The sequence below is a fragment of the Tinamus guttatus genome, unplaced genomic scaffold, assembly GCF_059628265.1.
Source record: "Tinamus guttatus ecotype Peru unplaced genomic scaffold, ASM5962826v1 Tinamus_guttatus_pri_ptg000150l, whole genome shotgun sequence".
NCBI lineage: Eukaryota > Metazoa > Chordata > Aves > Tinamiformes > Tinamidae > Tinamus > Tinamus guttatus.
This window is the reverse complement of record NW_028288684.1, coordinates 13849586-13875062: the sequence shown is the minus strand read 5'-3', so window position 1 is coordinate 13875062 and position 25477 is coordinate 13849586. Positions and strand designations below refer to the sequence as shown.

At 38.0% G+C, this 25477-nt stretch overlaps 1 protein-coding gene across 1 annotated transcript in view; it reads right to left on the bottom strand.

Annotated features, from left to right (window-relative positions):
- TRPC6 (transient receptor potential cation channel subfamily C member 6) overlaps positions 1 to 25477 on the bottom strand; it is a 99698-nt gene that overhangs the window by 11804 nt on the left and 62417 nt on the right. Inside the window, exons 2-8 of the mRNA XM_088522331.1 lie at positions 23774 to 24548; positions 15264 to 15449; positions 13535 to 13699; positions 6910 to 7123; positions 4897 to 5124; positions 2484 to 2748; positions 32 to 227 (exon numbers count right to left, since the gene is read on the bottom strand). Of these exons, the coding sequence (XP_088378457.1) occupies positions 32 to 227; positions 2484 to 2748; positions 4897 to 5124; positions 6910 to 7123; positions 13535 to 13699; positions 15264 to 15449; positions 23774 to 24548 (2029 nt within the window). The remainder of the gene's footprint in view (positions 1 to 31; positions 228 to 2483; positions 2749 to 4896; positions 5125 to 6909; positions 7124 to 13534; positions 13700 to 15263; positions 15450 to 23773; positions 24549 to 25477) is intronic.

Sequence of the window (25477 nt, the reverse complement as noted above, 5' to 3'; positions counted from 1 at the left end):
AGTGTTATATCACTACAAATGGAATTTTTACCTCAATTTCCTGGAATGAACTGTTGATCATTGCGATGAGCATGTTCAGTAAGACAATGACCATGGTAACATTATAGACTCCATAAAGGACATAACCGATATTTTCAATAAATTTGTGTTTATAATTGATGACAACTGATTTAACTTCTGAGAGTCCAAATATAGCCCAGAACAATGTCTTGAAACTTTCTTCAACACTAAATGGAGAAATTGAAAATATGCATATGTTACTGAACAATATGTTGTATATTATTACTGTATAAATTGCCAGTTACCATTTTTATATAATATGCAAATTTTATTTTCTCATAACTTTGAATACTATCACAGCGATATTCTGCAGAGCAAATATATTAGTTAATTTCATCTCTTTTATGAGCTTCTGCTGTACAAACAATTGAAAATAGACAATGTTATCTTTCAGGAGCTGTATAAAAAAAGGCTGCCTAAAAGAAGCATAGCCTACAAATATAACACTGAGACTTGAGTCTCAAGAATCTCACTAGTCTTAAGAATCTCACTGGCTTTCTCATCCCCACACCAGATTTTTCACAAAAACAAAAACATGAAATTTTGGCTGTGATTTTCCTAACCCTGTCCCTTCATCCTTGGAAAATGTTTCTCCATCCCTCCCGGGTCACCTGTCCCTGCTTCCACCTTTCGTATGCTTCCTTACTATCCTTAAGTTTAGTTGGGAGTTTCAAGCCTATCCATGGAGATCTTCTGCCACCTTCACTTGATTTCCTGCAAGTCATGATAGACCAAACTTGAGCTCAGAGGAGGTGATCCCTGAAAATCAATTGGCTCTTCTGGACCTCATTTCCCCCAGGTAGATTCATATGTCATGGGCTTCCTCCAAATAGGTCCCTGAACAAGTAAAGGTCTGTTGTCCTGAAGTTCAGGCTTGTGATCCTGGTATTTGCTTTGCTCTCTTCTCTCAGTATCCTGGACATCACCATATCATGATCATGGCAGCCAAGGCTGCCCCCAACCTTCACATACCCAACTAGTTCTTTGTAAATGTCATAGAATCATAGAATGCTTAAGGTTGGAAGGGACCTCTAGAGGTCATCTAGTTCAACACTCCCCCACACACAGGGTCACATAGAGCACGTGGCACAGGACTGCATCCAAGCAGGTTTTGAAGATCTCCAGAGAAGGAGACTCCACAACCTCTCTGGGCAACCTGTTCTAGTGCTCTGTCACCCTCACTGTTAAGAAATTTTTCCTTAAGTTCCTGTGGAACTTTTGATGCTTCAGTTTCTGGCCATTTCCTCTAGTTCTGTCGGTGGCCACCACTGAAAAGAGGCCAGCACCATTCTCCTCACTGCCTCCGTTGAGGTACTTATAGACACTGATTAGATACCCTCTCAGCCTTCTCTTCTCCAGGCTGAACAGGCCCAGCTCCCTCGGCCTCTCTTCCTAGGGCAGATGTTCCAGGCCCCTGATCATCCTTGTGGCCCTGCGCTGGACTCTCTCCAGCAGCTTCACATCCCTCTTGTACTGTGGAGCCCAGAACTGGAACTGGCCAGATGTGGCCTCACCTCCCTCGACCTGCTGGAGATGCTCTTCTTAACGCACCCCAGGATCCCATTGGCCTTCTTGGCCACAAGGGCACACTGCTGCCTCATGGTCAGCTTGTCGTCCACCATGACGCCCAGGTCCTTTTCTGCAGAGCTGCCCTGCAGAAGGTCAGTCCCCAGCCTGTACTAGTGTCTGGGGTTATTCCTCCTCTGGTGCATGACCTTGCACTTAGCCTTGTTGAATTTCATGAGGTTTTTCACCACCCAGTTGTCCGGTCTGTCCAGGTCCCTCTGGATGGCAGCGCAGCCCTCTGGGGTATCAAAGTGTCCACCAAAGTGTCTCCCACCGTCAGTCAGCTGTGCTCAGTCAGCTGTGTCTGGAAGTTACGCACTCCAGTAATCTCCTAGGTTTCTTGTGCCCTGCCATGCTGCCCTCCAAAAATATTGATTTTTTTTAACATCTCCTATGATGATCAAGGCTTGTGACTGTGAGGCTTCTTCCAGTTGACTGAAGAAGGCCTCATCTACTTTTTTTTTTTTTTTTCTGATCAAATGGTCTGTAGTAGATACCCATCACAACACCACTCACCTTGATCTGCCCATAAGTCCCGACCCATAAGCTCTCAACTGTTTCATTCCCCCTCCTAAGGCAGAGCATTCCTGCTGCTTTCTCATATAAAGGGCAACATGTCCTTGGCTTCCCAGCCTGTCCTTTTATATTTATCAGTGGTGCTGGGATCAAGAGCTCATTTTCTGACTACAAACATATCATATGAGCATCTGAACATGAGAGACAATTACCACTTGATCTGATATAAAATCTCTTTCTAAAAGATGCAAATCTATATAACAATTAGTAAAAGGAATATATACAACAGAAGTAACTGGCTTTCCATAAAGGTAGCCCATGATCATTGCAGTTGTACTTACGTTGTGAAGGCTTCATTTTTTTTTGCTCCCAGATAGTAAGAATAGAGATTAAACATCCCTATCATGAAAGCCACAAACACCATGATAAATATCACCATGAACTTGAAGATGTCTTTCACAGTTCTGCCAAGTGATATTTGCAGGGGTCCAAAGCTTTCATTAGCTGGCAGAATGTAGGCTATTCTGGAGAAACTTAATACTACTGCAATTGCATACAGGCCTTCAGATATGATCTGAGGATCAGACGGATCCCAGTTTATTCTGGCTAGAAACAAAAGATGAGAATTTCTGTCAGATTTTCATGCTCGCCTTAGGTTGCTCAACTAAGCATTCCTTTTAAGTAACAAAAGAATAAAACATAGTTGGAGTTGAAGGCAATGGAGGTATGAAAACTTGAAATGTTGAAGTACTATGTTCACAGCTTTTTTTTCTTTACCATAATTTGCATTATGTATTTTGACATGAAGACAAATTATGAGACTTCACTGTCTAAAAGTCAGGAGTAGGTAAGCTTTAGCCTTTGGAAATCAAGAAACACACAAAATCTATTTTCTCCTTTGAAAGAGATGACTAAGAGTTGTGACTACTTGGATCCCTATTACTTGGATCCCTTGGACTTCCATGAGCCAAGTATGAGTGGTCAAATAGTGTCAGTAGTGACTACTTCACAGTGCTCAGCAATTATCTTATATGAAGGTGGTGTCAGAAATAAAGTGAGAGAAAGGAAGAGAATTTGATAAAATTGACACTGAAGCGAGATACTATTGTGTCTACTGATGAGAAATGAGGGAAAGAAAGGGATGAGAGAGAAAGGCAGACAGAGAGAAAGAGAGAGAGAGGAGAGATGCCTAGGATATCTGAGATAGTAGAACAGGTTTAGATCTATGAGAGGTCTCTTTGGAGAAGCAGCTGTAGGACAGGTAGAAGTCCTCTGGCTCCTCAAATAGAATCTGTTACTTATCTTTGGCCAACTGAACTGTACAACGGCAGATCTAAATCCTCTTCACAGCTCCACTGACTGTATTGATTAGATCTCCACATATTACACAGGGAATCCAAAGAACTAAATTAGCATGGAAAAATACAAAAGTAACTTTTTGGAGTTTAACTCCACCCAATTTAAGTAAAATTTAGCTTATAGTGTCGAGTAAAGAAAAGTGAACAAAGCAAACTAGAAATGTATATGTGATTCATTTGTGCTATCCAAAATGAACTGCTTAGATGTAGAGAGCTGTAATCAAAAAGTGCAATTCACAAACCCAAACGATGGTGAGAATTATGATGCTTCTCAATTTTTTTCCATCTTTTCGGTCTTTTATTTACAGTGAAATGGTTACAGTCTTCTCCTGGCATACAGCAAACATTCTTATCATTCTTTCTTGCATCAAAATGTGCTTACATATAACAGAAAACTATATTCTTTGAGGAATTCATCTGCCAAACCAATACTCATATGACATGACAACTCTGCTTAACAACAAAACAAAGTGACTATTCACAACTAATGTCAACAGAAATTATTTTGCTAGATGATACAATATTTTGTTGCAAAAATGAAATAAAATGGGTACTTGTCATGACCAGAAACTGTAAACATAACAGCATTTTTTGCAAGTTTTTCATGAGGGTATATTTTAAAACTGAACTTATATTTAACTAAATTATTTATAACTTCTTATCTGAAAAATTAGTTTAGAAAGCAGAATTTAGAAAATTACAATTTAATGAGTTTTGGAATATTTATTAATTGTGCTGATTTTTCTACAGTCTTGATAATGAATACATTCAGAAATAGTATTTGAGGTATTGGTATAAATCAATGTAAAGCAGTGTCTAGAGAAAACTATTGGAAGAGAGATGTGTCTATGTGAGCACATATAAACAGCACTCAGGATTTTCTAATTTGGAATATATAGCTTATTAACATTTTTATCTCCTACTGGCAAAGAGAATAGTTTTGCAAAATATTAAATTAGTATAATGGAGCTTCTAAGTAAAGATTTTAGTTAAAAGATACATCAGTTCTGATGGCAAAGACAGTTTAATTTCCTATGTCCATTGCTCAGTTCAGTCTCTAGAACACAAAGTGTGTGCCAACATAAATAGTTGCAGGACAGGTTTGTGGCTGATTAAATGAAAGAGATCTTTCAATTATTCAAAAAAAAGGGGGAGGGGATAAGGATGGGGTTATTTTAATCTAGCTCATTTCAGTGCTTTGGTTTCTAGGAGAGCCTTCCAAGAGAGATGCATAAGCACAGAGTGAAGAGTGATCATACAATAAAGTTGAGAAAGAATAACAGGGGTTGGAATTTCCTAAAGCAGTGCATTATGGAACCAAAGTGTTGGGGTCATTAACAGAAAATCAATTCTTCTTAGTCTAAGTAGCAAATTTTAATGTGTGCAATCAACTCACCCAAAGTATAGTATTTTATGTTGGGCTCCAGTGTGGGACTTGTCAGATCTTTCATATTTGCATCAACGAAGTTCTGGGCTCTGGATGCATGCCAAAATGCCATAAACCTTGCTATGAATGATGCTGCAAAAATTGCTAACATACCAAAATCAAGCATATTCCATAACTCAAAAAGGTATTCCTTTGGACCTTGAGACCAAATTTCTTTACATTCAGACCATATCATGCCTGTTTAAGACAGAAGAGAGATAGTTGTATTGGTTTTAGCTTTACATTCATTTTATTTGAAATTTTATTTAGGTATAAGATATGCTCTTGGTTTCAGTTGAATTCAAAACCATTTTGGTCAGTGGGAGTTTGAATGAACACTAAAGTCCTTGGACCAACAAATTCATATACATGTCAACACCTCTTTCTCATGTGAGTAATCTCTCATAGTACTTTTGTCTGTATAACTCAAAGAGAAAAATGGCAAGTCAGTATTACAAATGCATTACAGACACAGAAAAGAGACTGAAAAAGCAGAATGCTCTGGCATGGTCATATAACCATGGTGGAACAAATAGCAATACAAACATTTCCTCATTTGCAGCGTACCCTGGGTATAGTCTGTCTTCCTGAAATTGTAAGTATATGTGATAAATGAGCACACAAGTAAGAATCAGACCCATTGCTTCTTCAATAAGGCAAAGGTTGTACTTGTTTGATTCCTAACACTCTTGCATTAATAATCAAATACAGAATATCTATTTATTGCATCCTTTCTACTGGACAAATCGTTTTCCTTTTGAATACAAAATTTTCTAAATTAGAATAATGTCACACTTTTACAGTACTTAATGACATTGTCTGGAGGCCCTTTTAGTCATTTTTCTGGTAAAGCCAATTATAACATTAACTACAGCAATTCAAATGCAGTGCTAGATTTGTATGCATTGAGTCACTTTCTCAAAAATCTCTACCTGCTTATGTAGAGCAGGGAGAATCTCTACCTGCTTATGTATGCAAAAGTCCTACATTGTATTAAATAAATATAGATTAAATCAGTGCACTAAAAGTTTGCAAGTTAAAAGGTCATTGCTGACTCCCGAATTAACAAAGTACTTTACATTTATAGAACATGTGGAATTTTAACTGCTATGTTATTCCCATAATACACAACCATATTAATTTATATTCAGACAAGTGATAAAATAAAACCTGTCAATGTCTTTTAAAGATATACAAATTAGTTTATGTACAGATGGCTGAGATTTCATATGTGAAAAGTCCATAAATCAAAAGGTTTATATGTTCAAATTCTTGAATGAAGAGAGATGATATCTTGCTTTTTTAAACTACTATATCACTGACTTAACTAATAACCAAAATATTTAGGTGCCTAATAATAAGTGAAATTAGAATTAGTAAATAGAAAATGCCGTAACTAAAATATTTTGAAGCATCTGTGCTCAGGTTATTGCTCAGACGGAACAATAATGCCTCAGCAAATTGAATGGCCAGCTCAATAATATTCACATTACTCATTTTGTGTCTGTTTTGGGAGAGAAAATTAAACATTGAATATTCAGAGATATAGATTGTGCTTCACTGTTGTCAAATGACAATGCATTTATCTGCATTCTCTTAATTCTGAGGAAATATTTGCCAAACAAGAGGATCTTGACAGGAAGGGACAACTTAGATGCAAAAGAAAAATCTTGACCTATCATGTGGAAATCTTTCCACTTGGAATCAAGATCAAACCAACAAAGAAATTGTAGACATTTTAATTTTATATTCATCAATCCATATTCATTCATATTTATCTGTCATGCATTTCACCTATGTCCTTGATCTGAATATTTCTTATTAATTAGGCACACTGAAGGCCTGCTGATACCCAGGAAGAAATACAAAGCCATGTGGGAATGCAGCCAGCTGAAGAAACATTTTACAAATCACACTGTAATGGATTAAATGGGTGTCTAGCTTCACATGACAAGACAAATTTAATTGAAAAATAATCTTTACCTATTACCCAAGAAATAATGAGCAACTCCATCCATGAAAAACAGGATGTCTTCATCCTAAACAGCTGTTTTACATTGCCTGTTGTTTCATTAGGTCGGAGTTTGGTGCCATCAAACCTGTCAGCTGCATTCATGACAAGCAGGCCAAGAAAAATGGTGAAAGAGGCTGCATGGGCTACAAACTTCATAAATGGTCCACGCATGATCCTCCCCAGCTGCAAAACAGATTATAAAAAGCAAAGATATAGTCTAACCTTCTCCCAGAATGAACATTTATAAAAAGAAAAGCAACACAGAGAAATATATATTTAGAAGTATATATGCAATATGATGCTATGCTGACAGTTGCCTTTAAAAAAATAAGCTAATTGCAGTGGGATAATTTTCTTACTCATTTTCACCACATACATTTTTTTAACTCATTGTTTTCAAATAATTTTATAATTCATTTCTATCTAAAATTTTCTTACTTAAAACTTTATTTTAGATAATAAAGAGAAATACTTATTTTTATTGTTAAAATGCTTCCAATTTACATGCCAGTGACCTTAGGGATTCAGGAAAGAAAACAGAATTTTGACGCTTATTAAAAACATTAAATTACCAGCAGGAGTAAATTACACCTGAAGTTTTCTGTCTCCTGAACAATATGATATAAAGTTTAGTGCATTCTTGTAGAGGTTTTCTAATCCATTTTCATTTTTAAAAAACCAGCTCAGTAGGCCTCCAAAAGTTTTGTTTATATCTCTGTAGTATCTTGCATTCCTTCCCAGCTCTTTCAGTAGAAATGTTCTCAGCCTTGTGGTGACTATGCAGAACTTCATGATGGGTGACACTTAAAAATAAAGTTCCATGTAAACTCACACAAGGCTGAACTTTTAAACATTATTTACTGCAAGCAATGTTTTGAAAATGCCTATACTGTGCAGTAAAAGTCTTAGTTAATTCACTTAGTTGGCAGCCACAGAAAAATGCTCCTCTCTTACTTTTACATATGAAAAGAATATTTGTATGTGACCAACTTGCCATGTAAAGAATTCAAAGCAAGTGTCAGGGACGCCCCACAAAACAAAAAGCTATTTGTATTCATTGAAAAAGGGAGGTGAAGATAGAAAGATAATTTATTGCTGTAAAGCTGTAAATCATTTTGCTACACTTGTTTCAATAGCAAAGTCTCAATTTTGCTGACTTTACAACAAGGTTTACAGAAACAAAGAGAATGCATCAGAGGATGCAGTAGAAAAGTCTGAAAAATGGATAAAACATTTAAAAAGCTAGACAAATATAAAAATAACTACTACTAAAAGAACACTGTCAAGGTTAATAAGTCCAAAAATTGAGTTCCCTATTCTTTTGCATATTATTTTGCAAATCCATGCCTATCATTGTATTTCCTCCATTTAATAAAATGAATGTTTTGTTTTATTTTATTTTATAGTAAATAATTCCTTCAGCCTCATGAAATGAATTTCAAAAACTCTCTCTTTTGTGTGAACTATAGGAGAACATGAATTTGTCACAGGAGATTTTATCTCAATATAGCAAGGGACAGTCACAAACAAAAATAAAGCAGAGTTGGAAAATTATAAAGTACCTTGACAGTGTCCTTTTAAATGCATTATGCTTGTGTTCACAAATGAAGATGGGTTAGAAGACAGAGGCCAGAAAGAGAGACAGCGACAAAAGAAGAAAAAATATTGAAGGAAGTAATGTTAATATATCACTTATCAAAAATACTAAAACTATAAAACTGAACTCCTTTCCCCCCCACACCTCAAAAGAGACAACATCTTTGCTATATATAATAAAAATTCATGGAAACAGAATCACAGAATCACAGAATGGTTGAGGTTGGAAGGGAGCTCTAAAGATCATCTAGTTCAACCCACTCTGCTCAAGAAGGGACACCTAGAGCATGAGGCACAGGGTCATATCCAGGCAGGTCTGCAAGATCTCCAGAGAAGGAGACTCCACAACCTCTTTGGCTAGCCTGTTCCACGGCTCTGTCACCCTCACAGTCAAGAAGTTCTTCCTTACATGGAGATACGTTTTAACTTGTCCCCTTTACCCCTTGTCATGTCACTGGCCACCACTGAGAAGAGTTGGGCCCCATCCTCCCTACATTCTCCCCTCAGGTACTCCCCTCATATTGATCAGATGTCCTCTCAGTCTTCTCTTCTCTAGGCTAAACAGGCCCAGCTCGCTTAGTCTTTCCTCATAAGATAAATGCTCCAGTCCCTTAATCATCTTCGTTGCTCTACGAGGGATTGATAGGACTGATTACACAGATGTTGGAAGTATTGATGAAACTGATATAGAACAATGACCCAAGAAAATCTAGAAATGTCAATTATGTAACTTTGAATCTCATTATGGAGAAGAAAAAGGTCAGAAAATATGAATCAGGGGAAAAAAGAGGAAAATATAAAGACGATGCCCAATCTTGCAAGACGTTGAGTGTTAATAAGCTAGAGTCTGTCTTTAGCATGGTCTAAGTGCACACTTTGGCATAATAAATTCCCTCCCACTACAGAGCCCAAGGACATGAAGTTCTGAATGTCCCTGATCTTTCTCAGTAATATAAGTTGATTTTTATTTGTTTTTTTCTCTGTTTTTTTTTTTCATGGTTTCTGATCTTTTGTGCTTTAGTTTGTTTAGTCCTGGGAAGTGTTTTATAGCTTGTGTTTTTGGGAAGGCCAAGACACAGAGCAGTTACTCTGCGAATCCTTTTTATTAGTTTAATTTAACATTCCCCTGCAACTGCAGGAGGCTGTAGTCAGTGATGGTCATTATTACCTCTCCACATGACTCTGCAGAAATATTTAGAATTGTAAAATTATGGAGAATGGTATTAATATAGAACAGATAAAATATGACTCTAGGTGGCAGCACATCTTTCAAGAAGGAAAAAAAAAAGGCCTAATAACAAAATTGTATATATTTTTCAAGCAGCAGCAATTCTCTAATCCTCATATTTTGGACATTTTGGTCAATGTTATCTCCTCTGCCACGGTGTAAACTCTGATCACACTGCTCCTGGAAGGAGGATGGGACTAACTAAATAACTAAATAATTTATTTAGAAATCCCAATCAGGATTTGGGAATAGGAAGAAAAGACTGAATTTCAAGTTCATATTTCATGTCATGGCCGTACACTGACTAAATAATTTATGAGTTAAAAAGTTTTAAAAAATCTACATTTTGTCATCAATTATAGCTAAACAGTTCCCTCAAAGGTAATAAAGATTCTTGGAGACAACAGAAAACTAATTTTAGTCTTTCAAAATACCATGTAACAAAACAATATTCTGAAAGTTTAGGGTTAATTGTGTTTGTCATTACACTGAATTATCTTCTAGGAAAAAAAAAAAAAAGAAAGAGCAAAGAGTGGAGGACACTTTGGAGGGCCTCCAAGTGGATTACTGGTCAAAAAGTCAAAGCAGGGGCAGCCTTTGGTCCTTCCAGTGTCTGACACTTGTGAATTCCTGCCAAATCAACTGAATTCTGTCCTCAGAGCACTCTCAAAATTTCTTCATGATGTGAAACTCTCCATTCAGCATGTGTGATCCAGGCTCTCATTAACAAATTTTCACAGGAAAGTGTTTAGCAAACATGTAAATGACAGAAATGCTCTAACACTATGAAGATGATCCCTGTTTGCATTTCACAGAGCCAAAGCATGAGAATTTAAAAGAAACGCTTCAGAATAACTGCAATGTTATTTTCATGACTAATACTGCCACTGTTTTCTCTGTCTTCCACCACTATGGTCTTTAGTGACAAAGCTAGAAAAAGAATAGACACTTGTAAGAAGGAATTAATAAAATTCCACTAATTCATACACTGGTTTGACTGTCTTAATACCAAAAATGTTCTGTTCTGGAGTTGTAATGCCATGATTTTCCAAGTCATATTAGATTCATTTGATCAAACAGTGAATGTTTTTGTCTTAGAAAAGAAATGAAAAAAAAGAAACACATATCTAAGTATGAATGAAGCATGAGATAGCAAACTGTGAATGATGGAAGAAATAGATTTTTTTTATTTGCAGAATATAATGAAACAAAAAACACCCAACATATAGATCATAGGGAAAGATTATTAGAAAGTAACAGATGATGTGGCACCTTTAAGGGTGTTGTCCACAGAACCTTGAGAGTTTTTCCAGAATATAAGATCTCTTTAAATGACTTTGAGATCTAATATATCATTGGAAAAGAATAATGACAAATAAACAATTCACTGCTGTATTTGAAAATCAGTAACCAAAGTATTGTAGCACTGTGATTTTAAAAGTCTGTTTTTAGACAAAAGTATCTGGAAAATTGAAAATGGTGTAACTGATTTTTAGTGTCAAGACTGAAAAAAATGAAAAATATGACCCCACTAAACACAGAATCACAGAATGGTTAAGGTCGGAGGGGACCTCTAGAGATCATCTAGTCCAAACCCTCCTGCTCAAGCAGGAACACTAAAGCACGTGGCACAGGGTGGTGTCCAGGTGAATTTTGAAGATCTCCAGAGAAGGAGACTCCACAACCTCTCTGGGCAGCTTCTTCCAGGGCTCTGTCACCCTCACAGTCAAGAAGTTCTTCCTTACATGGAGATGGAACTCCCTGTGTTTCAACTCATACCCATCAAGCCTTGTCATGTCACTGGCCACCAGCGAGAAGAGTGTGGCCTCGTCCTCCCTACATTCTCCTCTCAGGTACTCCCCTCATATTGATCAGACCTCCTCTCAATCTTCTCTTCTCTAGGCTAAACAGGCCCAGCTCACTTAGTCTTTCCTCATAAGACAGATGCTCCAGTCCCTTGATCTTCCTCGTGGCTCTACGCTGAACCCTCTCTAGAAGCTCCACATCCCTCTTGTACTGGGGAGCCCAGAACTGCACACAATACTCCAGGTGTGGTTGCACCACAGCTGAGTAGAGAGGGAGGATCACCTCCCTCCACCTGCTGGCAACACTCCTCCTGATGCAGGCCAGGATCCCATTGTCCATCTTGGCCACAAGGCCACATTGCTGCCTCACGGTTAACTTGTTGTCAACCAGGACTCCCAAATTCCTCTCCACAGAGCTGCTTTCCACCAGGTCAACCCCTAAACTGTCCTGGTGCCTGGGGTTATTCCTCCCCAGGTGCAGGACCATGCACTTGTCCTTGCTGAACCTCATGAGGTTCCTCTCTGCCCAGCTCTGCCATGAAAACATCCAACCCTAAGCCCTCTTTCTGCTTTCACAGAACAGAGAGACCTGAGGTCTTTGTTTCTTTTTACTGTGACCTGCAACTACTAGCCTACCTTTTAGAGAATCCTTGCCCCCTCACCTTTTTTTTTAATCTCTGATATACTCTCCTGTCAAAACTTTCACTCAATACAAAGACAGAGATCTTTCCCTATCCTCAGCAGAAGGGTGCCCCCATTGTACACTGTCTCCAAACCAAGACGGTGATACAATCCAAATCCAAGTACCAGCACATTATAAATGGATGCAGGCAAGGATGGATGGCTGCTCTGAAAACCTCTTGGGAGTCTTAGCACTGCCTTGACAGCCCAGGAAATCATGGCTGAGAGAGATGCAAGCAGACATTCACTTACACATGGCTGGTAGGAAACACACACATCGTATTCACAGGAAATAAACACTGTAAGCAATTTTTCAGTGGTCTTTAGAGAACTAAACAGCTCTTTTCTGTGGAAGTTTTGGAAAGAGACTTCAGAGAAAATAAGATACAGCATGACTGCAGAGAGGCTGATAAGCACCACAGCATGTAATATTAAGCTACCTTTAACTTTTCATTACTTCAGTGACTCCAAAACAACACAGCTCTCCCTGTTAAATGCATGACTGCTGTGAAACTGATCATTATTATGATAATTTCTGACCTTATCATTTCAGCAACTTGTATCTATGTATTTTTAATCAGCAAACATAAAGATAGGGTCAGCTTTATTGTCAAATTTCTTCTATCTTGCCTTTGACCTAATCGGATCAATCCACAGCTTGAACTCAGTCTAGCTCTGAGTTAATGGGATACAACGATCTTCAGCATTTGTGAGGATCTTCAGCATTTGTGAGGCATTACTCACTCATATTACTTTTCAGGCAATCAGAGCTCTCACAAAAAAAAGGGAGAATCAGAGACATTCACTCCACTTCAGTATTTAGTAACACTGTACTGTACAAAGTAGTAATACTGTAAGAATTCTTAGAAATATGATTTCTTACTTACTGGGACAAAATTTATTTTTCATAATGTACTCCCTTCAAATCTAGTGGAATTACTAATTTATTTCTTTTTGATTTAACACATGTATCTTATCAATGCAATTTTAAAATGAAGAATAGTTTAACTCATTGTTACCAAATCATTTCTACAAGGCAATTCTTGATTAATCACAGTAACTTCACTTAATACCCATTGTATTTGATAGAATACATTTACCTGTTTTAATTACAATTGCCAGAATTACATGTTCTGTAGCCATTCCATTATCATGAAGCATTAAAATAACATGCAGTATTGAAGAACATCAGCAACTTATACCTATGCTTTACCTTTGCCAGACAGGACCTACATGCTGATGATACAGCTGTTATTAAACATGTTATGAGCTGCACAGACTGACCTTGCTGCAAGGAGCAATCCAGTAAGCCATGGACAGGAACGGCAGTCCCACAGCAACAGCAAGAACAACTAGAAACTTCACCGCCATGGTCTGTTGTCGTAAACCCGACAAATTCTCATACCAAATTGAGAGGAGTTGTTGCTGGCAGTTTGGATGGGCTACAAACTATGACAAAGAAAAGGAACAAAATAAAAGGTGATTATTCTCAGTATACCACTTATTAAAATAACAGCTCTTTGGAGCACATTAAGAATGTGGGAGTAGCATCAATTCAGCTAATATTCAAAGAAGCATCAATATGGGTATATGGAAAAGTTTTTTCTGCATGAGACTAATCTCCCAGGATGTAGGTACTTTCCCATTACCAGCAATAAATCCTTTAATGCAAAAAAACACGGTATTATTGATACGGTGTTCCACCACAAACTAATAGTTTCCATCTGAGAGTAATTAGCCATCAGCTTTAGTCTGGGCAAATTCCACTTGCTTTTGACATTTATCATTTTCATGTTGCTATTTCAGATATTTTAAAACTTGAAGTCTTTTTGCTCTGCAGAGGATGCTGTATAGTCTTCAGTTATGAAAGAAAGAATCTGCCTTGTTTTCACATGCTAACATAGAAAATATCAACTTTTCAGCTGACACAAGAATACAGCTGTCATGACTGCAGGAAATCCTCGAAGAGCTTTTTATAACAGTTCTGGAATATTACAAACAAATAAAGCAAAACTGAGAAGTCTGGACTAAACTCTCCCTTCTGTCAAAACTTCTGGGGACTACAAGAAGCATGTTACAAAGGCAGATATTAACAGACAGCAGGATTATTTTGCACAGTAAACTTTAAGCCTAAACAATACAATGCAATATTTCACAGAATCCCGTCATTTTTCCCCCCCAAATAACTCTCCATATTTAAAAGATAACTGGCTGAAAGTGAAAGAAATGTCATTTTCAGAGAACAGGGAGGAGAAAGTGTTCAAAAAAACTTCATATTCATTAAGACCCAAACACTGTTAAGGACAAGGTTAAAGTGACATTTTTTCCTTTGGAAGTTGTTTCAGGTAACTTTCGCTTGTAAACTTGGTTTTCCAAATGTTTGTGTTGATACGCTGTAGCTGCTGATTCAAGCTGCTTTTCTTCTTCCCGTCATGAGTGCAATAAATATTGTTCACATCTAAATATTTAATATTTCGCACTGAGATGTGAACAACTATGTTCTGGTAAAAAATCTGTAACTCTTCCCAGACAATCTGGATCTGCATATCCTTTTAAGAATTTCAGTTTCTTTTACCTTTTATTTTTTTTTTCTGGCAAAATACGAGCAGTTGTTCTGTTTTGTTTTGTTTCCTCCACTGTGTTTATCTGATCCATTCCATCGTGGAGAAAAGCTCTACCAGTTTTATTTTTTTATTTTTTGCTTTTGCTCTTCCGTCTTCCATCTTTACAAAGTAAAGTCATAAACAAGTAAATATGTGCAAATTATACATCTAACTACAGATTTTCGCCAAGCCAGAATTTCCTTACTGACTGCATACAGAACCTACCCTATTTGCTGTTCATATTGCAAGTTACGTGAGGCAACAGCTTTTTTGTTTGAAAAACACACTTTGCAGAAGGGTCAAAATGTTCATTCGGTGGCAGGGGCTACTTAACATAAATATTTAATAATAGTACATTATAACAACACCTCACTATTTTACATTTCCGCTTGATAAATGGACTGGCTTACTTTTTTTACTTCATATTTAATGGCGAGTTTTAAGCGGCTGAGACTGGGACGGCCATGCTCTCCATTATTATGGTTCATCTCGACGTCACCATTCAAAATTGCTTCCACTTCTTCTGTATTTCTGCACAAATCAAGGAGTCCAACTACAAAATCCTTGCATTGCATAGACAATTTCTTGTAATCATTCTAGAAAAAGGAAAGAAGGAAGAAAATGACTTGCTGAGCTAGCACAAGAGAAATAATTCCACATTTCAATTTCACATTTAGGAGCATCAGTCTTTTTTTTTTTTTTTTTTTTTTTTTTTTTGCATCTGATTATGCTGTTGTCTGATCGACTAACAGCACTTTGCTTTCAGGCAGCTGATTATGGTTGGATTCGATGATCTTGAAGGTTTTTTCCAATCATAATGATTCTATGATTCCCTGAGCATTCACAAAGAGTAGGACTCATCTCACCTTGGTCATCTTGGACATCTGCAGTGTCAACATGTCCATCTGAGTTACTTCTCTAGGCTAGCTTCACAGTCAGTCAAAAGTATCAAACAGTTAGTTACTAAAATCGTATGACATATTTTTACATTTACTCCAAGTTGAGATGAACAGCAAAGCATAAGTGCTTTTTCTATTCTATTGCTATTCTATTTTGCTGTTTTTTCACAGTTTAGATAATTATCTCAGATATAAAGAGTTATGCTGATATGTAGATATCTGGAACTCCAGAAGATTAATATCTCATGGACAGCAGACCCTTTCTGCAAATTAGATAAATATACTGTATTTTCTTAGACATTGAAATATTCTTGCAGATTTCCTCTGAACTCCTTCTTATTTTCCAACATCTGCTGTAGCTTGCAAACACAAACCAGTGCTGGAGCATGGAAATACCACATCTATAATTTCAAGCCAATGTTCTCATATTCAAATATCTCATGACAGACTTGGCTGTGTTAATCAGAAAGTTGCTTTGTGATTGCAGGTTCGGCAGCTTAGTGCTTTTGCTATCGGTGCTTTACTAAGTCACTGCTTTCCAAAAGGCATGCCCTTGGCTCCTAAAGCGAGCCACACACCACAGCAGACTGGAAATACAAATTCACATGGTCAGTTAGTATTAGAGAACTGGTAAAACCTCTCCTTTTTGCCATTATTAGATCACATGACTGAAAGGTTAATAATTGACAAAGGACAAGGCAAAAAAAGGGGTTTGTGATTATCATAACACATAGCTTGTTAACTACTCCTTACCTGAAGCTTTGGGGGTCATAAGATATTCATATGGATAGATAGATGAGTAGATATTGATAGATAGATATACAGAGTTGATATAGATACAGATACAGACTGTTTGAGCATGGGTGGTAGACTTGATGATCTGCAGAGGTCCCTTCCAACCTCAAACATTCTGTGATTCTGTGATATAGATATAAATACAAATATAGATACAAAGCTAAGCTACAGACTCAGACATATCGCTCCAGGCCTAGAACTTTTAACAGATTCACTCATATGTGTATCAACAAATTTTGATATTCTTATAATCTAAATTAATTTTAGTAAGTCCTAAAAAGATTGATTTATTGTAGGCTTCTCCCCAACACATACCCTACAAAAAAAAAAAAAGGATGAAAAAGAAAAAAAAATAAAATAAACCACTCATGACTGCTTATGTAATGCCTAGGTTCTTGTTCAAAGTAACCTCCTATGAATGTTTTTATTACAGGGACTTATTTTCCCCTCCTCCGGTCTGTTCTTCAAAGTATTCTCCTGTTCCCTCCTCACAGTATTTGTTCAGTCCCTTATTTTGACTACCTCCTTCCTGTCATCCTGGAAGACAAACCATTATTCTGAGTAAACAGAATATCCTAATTTATTTGCGGAGGGGAGGTATCATGTATGTTTTTCCTTTATTAAACACAGTAACACAATGACAGGTTATTACTCAGGCATATCAAAGGCTTGCATGTGAGATCTACATTTCACTTTTTATTTAGATGAATGCAAAGATTCACAGACAAATAGTTATACACGCCACAGTGTGGCCATATTTGCAAACATTTATTTTTTCAGTTATTCAGTCTAAGCCAGATATCTCAGATCTATCATAAAAGTACAAGGAATTTTAACAAATTTTCAATACAGAGAAGATGACAGAAATCAAATACTAAGATGTACCATTTCATGTCAAGTTGTAAATTTTATGCATGTGCAAAGCATTTTTCTTGTCTTCAGAAGAAAAACTATAGAACTAAACAAAATCCTATATCCTTGGCACTGCAGATTTTTTTTTTTTAGATTAATATATCATCTTCTCTTTGATTTACAGCTTTGTACTGGTAGATAAGGTGGTATATTGTATTTAATGTTTGGGCACTTCAATACTGAAATATTCTCCTCAAAATTACATAGCTATTTGGGAATTACAGGCAAAGGAAACAGAGAGTCAGTCTTGCACCCCTTTATGACTAGATACTATAAATATAAACTAGATTGATGTCTGACAAATATCAAGCAAAAAAGAATCATGTTTAAATACTCTGAGCAACAAAATAACTGGGCCTTTATAAATAACTATTTTGCAATGTATCAGTATATCCATATCTTCTGGTATGAGATACATCTACACGTATATACATGCATACTCATACACACAGTCTTTAGCATTATTTTCCATCTCTAGTGACTGAAATATGGAAGGGATTTTTAAAATAGTACAGCAGGAGACTATTTGACCACAATGATGTTTAATGCCTTTCAGTATTCTCAAATCAAAAGTCAGATATGCTAATTTATTCTAGTGAAGAACATATTTTTTTCTGAGAGTTCTTCTTTTCACTAAGCCAAATACACAACGGTCACCTTTAAAAATAGCCAGATACCTCCGCTCACACTTTGCAGAATGGTTCCATTTGAATTTAGCTTCACACAGTATATTTTAGCAGGTAGGAAACTCCTCAGCAAAACTTGCCAATTTACTCTCTCCATCACAAACACAGTAAAGGGGCCTCCCTCCTGCACAGCAGTGATCAGTAGCGCAAGCGGCACTGACGTCCCTTCAGCAGAAGAGCTGGAGCACAGGAGACATGGGCAGCATCACCACCTGCAGCCGCAGCCTCCACTGGAAAGGAATGTCAACCTTTATTTATTTATTGTTTTATTATAAAGTCAATATACTTGCTGCAAGTTGTGGAGTTATGAATTTAAAAAAGCATTCCTGAGGGACTGGAGAAAGCAATTTGCAATTAATAACTTTTCTGGGTGGTCTAGTTTTCCAGTTTGGAAGCCCTGCGAAGAATCAGCCCTTAATTCCGCAAACAAACATATGTGAGCTTTATTTTATGCATGTGACCAAGTTGGTTCAGAGCTCCTCAGCAGTACAGGACAAAGGCAAGGATGAGAGGACAGTGCTGGCTGCTCCCATGCTGCAGAAGGAAGGTGACAATTTGGACAGAGAGCCACGAAGGGTGAAGAAGCAGGGACCCAGACACCAGTGTCAGAGGTGGAGGTGGCTGCAGTAGTTTCTAAGAGGTTATGGGAATAATGGCAGCCTGTCTTGGTGTCCTGACCAAGCCAGCAATCCCTTGGATCAAATAATTTTTCACCTTCCCCCTGACCAAATCAGCAGAGGAGTGAACACACAGGGAACGAGGAGCAGTGCTTGAGACTCTGCCCTGCGTCTGGACAGGAAAATGCAGGGGTGAAGACCAAAATCAGAGCTACAGTTGGACTTGATGATCTTGAAGGTCTTTTCCAACCATAGTGACTCTATGATTCTATAACGATGTAGGATTTTGCCAGGCCAGGCATAAGTATTGGACTTAGGCATTTTAATATACAGATAGATACATTATTCCTTTTACAAATATCATCTCACCTCCTTTCATGCCTCAGTTTTTCATTGTTAAAACATGGCAATAATTTTTCTCTCTGAGGGGCATGAATATACATAATGAAGGTTCAGCCTTGATTACTGTAATGAGGGCTGTATACTAATTGCAAACAAAAACAGACCTAGAGATGACAATTTGGACTATGCTTCTTCTGAGAAAAGCAAATCATAAGATTTTTTTTTTTAGTATTAATTTAGAGCAAACTAATAAATCTACACTTATCTTTTCCAAACCATCCTATGATACAACAAAAGATCTGTTGCCATGAGAGCTGCAAACAGTTTGAACTATATGTAAATCTTACACATTTTGTGAATCCCTCTGAAAACTCCGGGCCACATCTCTGTCAGACAACTGTCAGATATCATCAATATCGTTCTTGACACTGTAGAGAAATTAGCTCTGGGGTGGACACACAGTTTAAATGAATTAAAACATTGATTCAATCCCCCAGAATAAAAATATTTTATATAATAAATGTTGTAAAGCTGCCTAAATTAAATGGCTTCCAGCAAATCTTGCAAATTTCAAAACACTCCGCTAAGACTGAATTAGTTGTTTGCTTACTACAGAAATATTTCTACCCTCTGCTTTACACATCTGTCTAGTTATTCTGCCTTCATAAGAACAATATCTGTGACCAAATGCAACACCATTTGGTGACAGGTGACACTGATACAGAGTCTTGATGACTCAAAGTACTTTTTTTTTTTTAAGAAAATAGTGGTTTCTGATTATTACAATACTTCCTACCTTGTATGAAACACCTTTTCATATTCAGTTTTATTTCTAATATTAATTGCTGGTGTAAGACAGAGAAGTTGGTTTTTAGATAGTCATAATTCCATCATAATTCAGTATCAAAACTTTTCATTGCCTCTGAGTAAATATTCTGTATTGGAGGTTGCTATATGCACTCACTAGCAAGCTCTTTGAAACAATACTCTATTAAGACTAAAAAATATGCTTATTTTAAAACAGTACATTGCCAACAAATTCAGTCTTTATATAAGCAGGGTTATACATACTTTAAAAGGCTCAGGTAAACTCTAGGTGGAGCTAAAGATTTACCATGCACAAGTCAACCTTTGCACTAAAAATATGCTTGTTTTGATTACACTAACGTGTAACATGTTTTAATGAAAGTCATATTTTTACACAGAGACAACACTGTTTGTATAATCGTAGAAAACCCCACGAATAAATTAAGGGTAACAATTACCTAGATAAATTTCTAGAAGTAGGAATATAAGCTGCAGGAGCAAAGACAAATCTGGACTCCATAAAGACAACAGTCATCATTCCCTGCTCCCTGTAAACACAACCTTTGTGCTGTCATCACTGGACCTAAGCCAGATATTTCTCAGTCACACCCCCATCCTGTCTAGACATCGTAAATGTTATCACCCAGGAATAGTATAAATGATATCACTCATCAATGCATGTATAAATGTACACCTTTCTGTGATATTCATCCAGAATCACAGAATGCTTAAGGTTGGAAGGGACCTCTAGAGATGATCTAGTCCAAACGCCCCTGCTCAAGCAGGGACATCGAGAGTATGTGGAACAGGGTGGTGTCCAGGCAAATTTTGAAGATCTCCAGAGAAGGAGACTCCACAACCTTTCTGGGTAGCTTCTTCCAGGGCTCTGTCACCCTCACAGTCAAGAAGTTCTTCCTCATACAGAGATTAAACTTCCTAATTTTTAATTTATACCCATTACCCCTTGTTCTGTCACTGGCCACCACTGAGAAGAGTCTGGCCCTATCCTTTCTACATTCTCCCCTCAGATACTTGTACACGTTGATCAGATCTCCTCTCAATCTTCTCTTCTCTAGGCTAAACAGGCCCAGCTCTTTCCTCATAAGATAGATGCTCCAGTCCCTAAATCATCCTCGTGGCTCTACGCTGCACCCTCTCTAGAAGCTCCACATCCCTCTTGTACTGGGGAGCCCAGAACTGCACCCAATACTCCAGGTGCAGCCTCACCAGAGCTGAGTAGAGGGGCAGGATCCCCTCCCTCCACCTCCTGGCAACGCTCCTCCTGATGCAGGCCAGGATCCCGTTGGCCTTCTTGGCCACGAGGGCACATTGCTGATTCATGGTTAACTAGAACCATGGTTGTCAACCAGAACTCCCAAATCCCTCTCCTCAGAGCTGCTTTCCACCAGGTCAACCCCTAATCTGTCCTGGTGCCTGGGGTTATTCCTCCCCAGGTGCAGAACCTCCATATGCTTTCAGTGCCTACAAAAATGTTCAAGAAACACCCTTAGCTTGTCAGCTGTCTGCTTCTGAAGAAATGTTAAATTAATGGAGACTTAAATTTCTGGCCATTTCTGTGTTGCCAAGTGCTCCTGTTCCTCTATGTTCCCATTCAGTTTTGGTCTACTCTAAAGAGCATGTCTGTCCCCTATTAGACCTTGGCTGCTTTATGCTCATTTATATGGAGCTGTTCAGTCTCTTGTCTAGTCCTTTGTTTTTGATAAGTGACGATGTCTCAGAATCTTGTTGCAAGTCTTTATATGTCACTACGCTACAAGCAGAGTTTCTAAGATGGAAGCTTCTAGGATGGAAGGAAGTAGAGATTTTAGAGAAGAATGCTGAAACAAAAGAGGAACTAGAAGTCATAGAGGGATGAGCGAGGTCATGCACCCTCATCATACATTATTGTGGGCTGGAGAAGGCTGTTTTCCAAACCAGTCCATGTTTTCTTGCATGTGTCTCATTTCCTATCCTGGTGACACCAAGGACAAACTACTGCACTTCCAGCTCATCTTTCCAATTGTGTACTGCAGCATACATTTGAAGATACTTCTTGCTGACATTTGCAGATGGTGATTTTATTTACCTTATCATAATCTTTACTGTATGTCTCCAACTGTGGTAAAAGAAGTTATACAGCCACTACAAATCAGACATGGCATTTAATTCAACATTGCAGTGAATTTAACAGGCAGCATTTATGAAGTATAAAACATGTTTTTCTGTTCTGTTCTAAATTTACTTCCCTTTAAGTTAATCAAGTCCCTTTGTCTGTATCTTCAGCAGCTGCTAAATAGAAGGAAACAGAACATGTGGTGTAAATATTCTTTTCTGAACTATATATACAAGCATAGAGGTCATAAGGATTTCTGTCAATGACTTCACTACCAGACTGGAGATTTAGACTCATTGAAGGAAGAGCAGGTTAGGGAACACTCCTACAAACTGCACATACACAAGTCCATGGGACCTGATGGGATGGACCTATGAACATTGAAGGAACTGGTCAATGATATTGCAAGAACACTCTTGAGTATCTTTGAAGGTCATGGCAAGCAGAGTTGGTTCTGGAAGGAACTGGAAGACTGCAAATATCTCCCCATTTTCAGGCAGGGCAAAAAGGAGGATCCGGGGAACTACAGGCTTTGCCTTGATGCCTGGGAAATGATGGAGCAACTAATCCTGGATACGATTTTCAGACATACGAAGAACAGAAAGATGATTGAGAACTAACAGCATGAATATATGAAGGAAAAATCATGCTTAACCAACCTGATTGATAGCCTGCTTCAATGAAATGTCTGCTTTGGTGATAAGGAGAAAGCGGCAGATACTGCCTACTTCAACTTCAATAAAGCTTCTGGCACTGTCTCCCCAAGTTCCTCATAGACAAGCTGATAGACTACAGGCTAGATAAGTGATCAGTGATGTGGCCTGAAAACTGTCTGACCTGATGTGTTCAGAGAGTTGTCATCAGATATCTTCATTAATGACCTGGATGATGAGACTGAATGCATGTTCAGCAAGCCTGCAGATCTTATAAAACTAGGAAGGGTGACTGATAATACTGGATGGTTGTGTTCTGATTCAGGAGGACCTTGACAGACTGGAGAAATTCCTCAACAGGAACCTCATGAAGTTCCACAAGGAGAAATGCCAAGTTCTCCATCTGGCACCATTACAGACTGGGGACCAACAGACTGGAAAGCAGCTTTGCAAAGCCTACAGGGGTGCTGCTGGACAACAAGTTGACCATGAGCCAGCAAAGTGCCCTTGTGGCCAAGCAGGCAAATGGTATCCTGGGCTGGAAAAACATTGCAGGTTTAAGGAGGTTAACTGTTTGCCTCTCCTCTGCACTGATGAGACCACCTGGAGTGCTGTGTCCCATGTAAGAGAGGGATGGACCTGCTGGAGCGAGTACTGCAAAGCCACAAAGATGAATAAAGGATGGGAGCTTCTTTTATAAAAGAAAACACTGAGAAGGACAGCCTGGAGAAAAGGCGGCTTGGAGGGGATTTTATCAATGTGTATAAAGATGGCTATGCCGAGCCATCTCCCCCCCTAGCTGCTCAGATTGAGCTTCAATAGCCATAGGTTTGAAGTTCATATCCTGCCTCCCCCTCTATACTGCCTGACAGGAAATGGAAAATGAGTTCACTGGCACCTTCTACCTATACAGCATGAATTAAGATCAGAACACAGCAGTAAGAAATTCCCAGAGATCTAAATCCTCCATTCATTAAGTAAATACACATTTATCCATATTATCTTGCTAATACTATCCAGGGAACAAAAGAAAGACCTTTATTGGAACTTTATAACTCTGCGCCTGTTAGAGCTGATAGTCTTCTATAGAACTCACCTTAAACTCTTTTTCAATGTTGGCAAGCACTGCCAACTCATTGCTGAGTTCTAAGGCAGTCATTACTGGGTCTTCACTGGACAAAGACAGATAAGCAGGGCTGGCCAGACCTTTATAGGCATTGATTCTGGACCTAGAATGGCTGAAAGAGTCATGCTTTTGCTTTTGATTGCATTCACTGCACTTGCAGAAATAGTCATGTGGCCTATCAATCCGAGCCCCTTTCCTCAGCAGCGTGTGGACAATTTCATACTCATGGCAGTGAGCAGCCAGAATGATTGGTGTAACGTCATGGGAAAATCGTGTTCCATCTTCATCATATGCATAGAAGTCATCATGTTGGAGCTCTGACTGGCTAGGACTTAATGCAAGCCTCTTGCCTTCAGCAAATGCAGGGTGATTTAGGATGGCTTCTACTATCCGAACATAACCTTTGCTAATAGCCAAAAGCAAGGCATCCCCAACTCGAGACAGGTTCTCCTTCTTCAGCAGAAGTTCTGTGATCTCCAAGTGCTCATTGGCAACTGCCAGTTGCAAGGCGTTCTGTCCCATATAGTCCACACAATTTACGTTGAGTGAGGAGCATTCTTCCAGCATTTTACGGATCACTGGAATATTTCCATACTCTGCTGCATCCAAAAAGCGCTCCTCTTCAAGTGAAAGACTTGTTGAGCGGTCATTAAACATATATGCAGGCCCTCGACTGGCCTGCCTCCTGCCCTTCTCCCGGAGAATGGTCTGTCGCCGTAGTGCTAGCCTGTTCTCATTGCCTCGGCTGTGTAGAAATAGAGAAAATAAGGGAATTAACTTGTGGTATGCAAATATGTGCATTTTAAATAATAATTAATACTGGCATGTTAAATAATTTATCTGCTGCACCTACTCTCCTGTAGTAGGAAGACCAGAAAACCTGACTTTGCTGCACTTTGTAACCAATAGTTACCTATATTTTATTTCAACAACGAAAAACAGTTAAATCATCAGTTAAGACTACACTTTTTTTTTTTTCCTGGGGTACTAAAAAGATCTTGCTTACTTTTATTAGTCTTATTGCCAACATGACACCAACAACTATCTAACCTACATTTTGGCTCATGCATCTCCTCTTCCTGTTCTTGACATTTTTTGACATCTACAGCTAAATTTTCAGCTATAGATAAAATCTACACCATAAACATATAACTCCACTGCCCTTTTAATTTTACAGTTTGCAGCTTTAGTATCTAATTCCTTCCACTCCATGGCTTGCTAAATTTTCACAGTTCTTGCTTGATAAGATCTCTGAAATGGGAACAGGAATGTCTCTCCTACTGACTCCTCATTCACTTCTTACCTAACTCTTGATTATTAAAACAAAATATTAACTACTTCAAATAGGTTGTTCATACTAAATTTGCTGAGAATCGCTGAAATGTCTGCAGTGTTTTTCAGTGTAAAATGTGCTATACTCTTTTTAACAAGAAAAATATCTAATTCATTACTCAGTCAACTAAAACTCCAGAAATTCAATTGCAAATCATTTTTTCTCCTAGAATTACTCTGCTACACTACACAATATTCACTGTAACTTCATCTTTCTTCTTTTTGAATGGTTGCTTAATGATTCTTTACATACATATGCTCACATATATTTCAGTATTTTCAATATTTTCCACAAAATAACCAAAAGGAATTTTTTATTCATTAGATAATATTTACTAATGA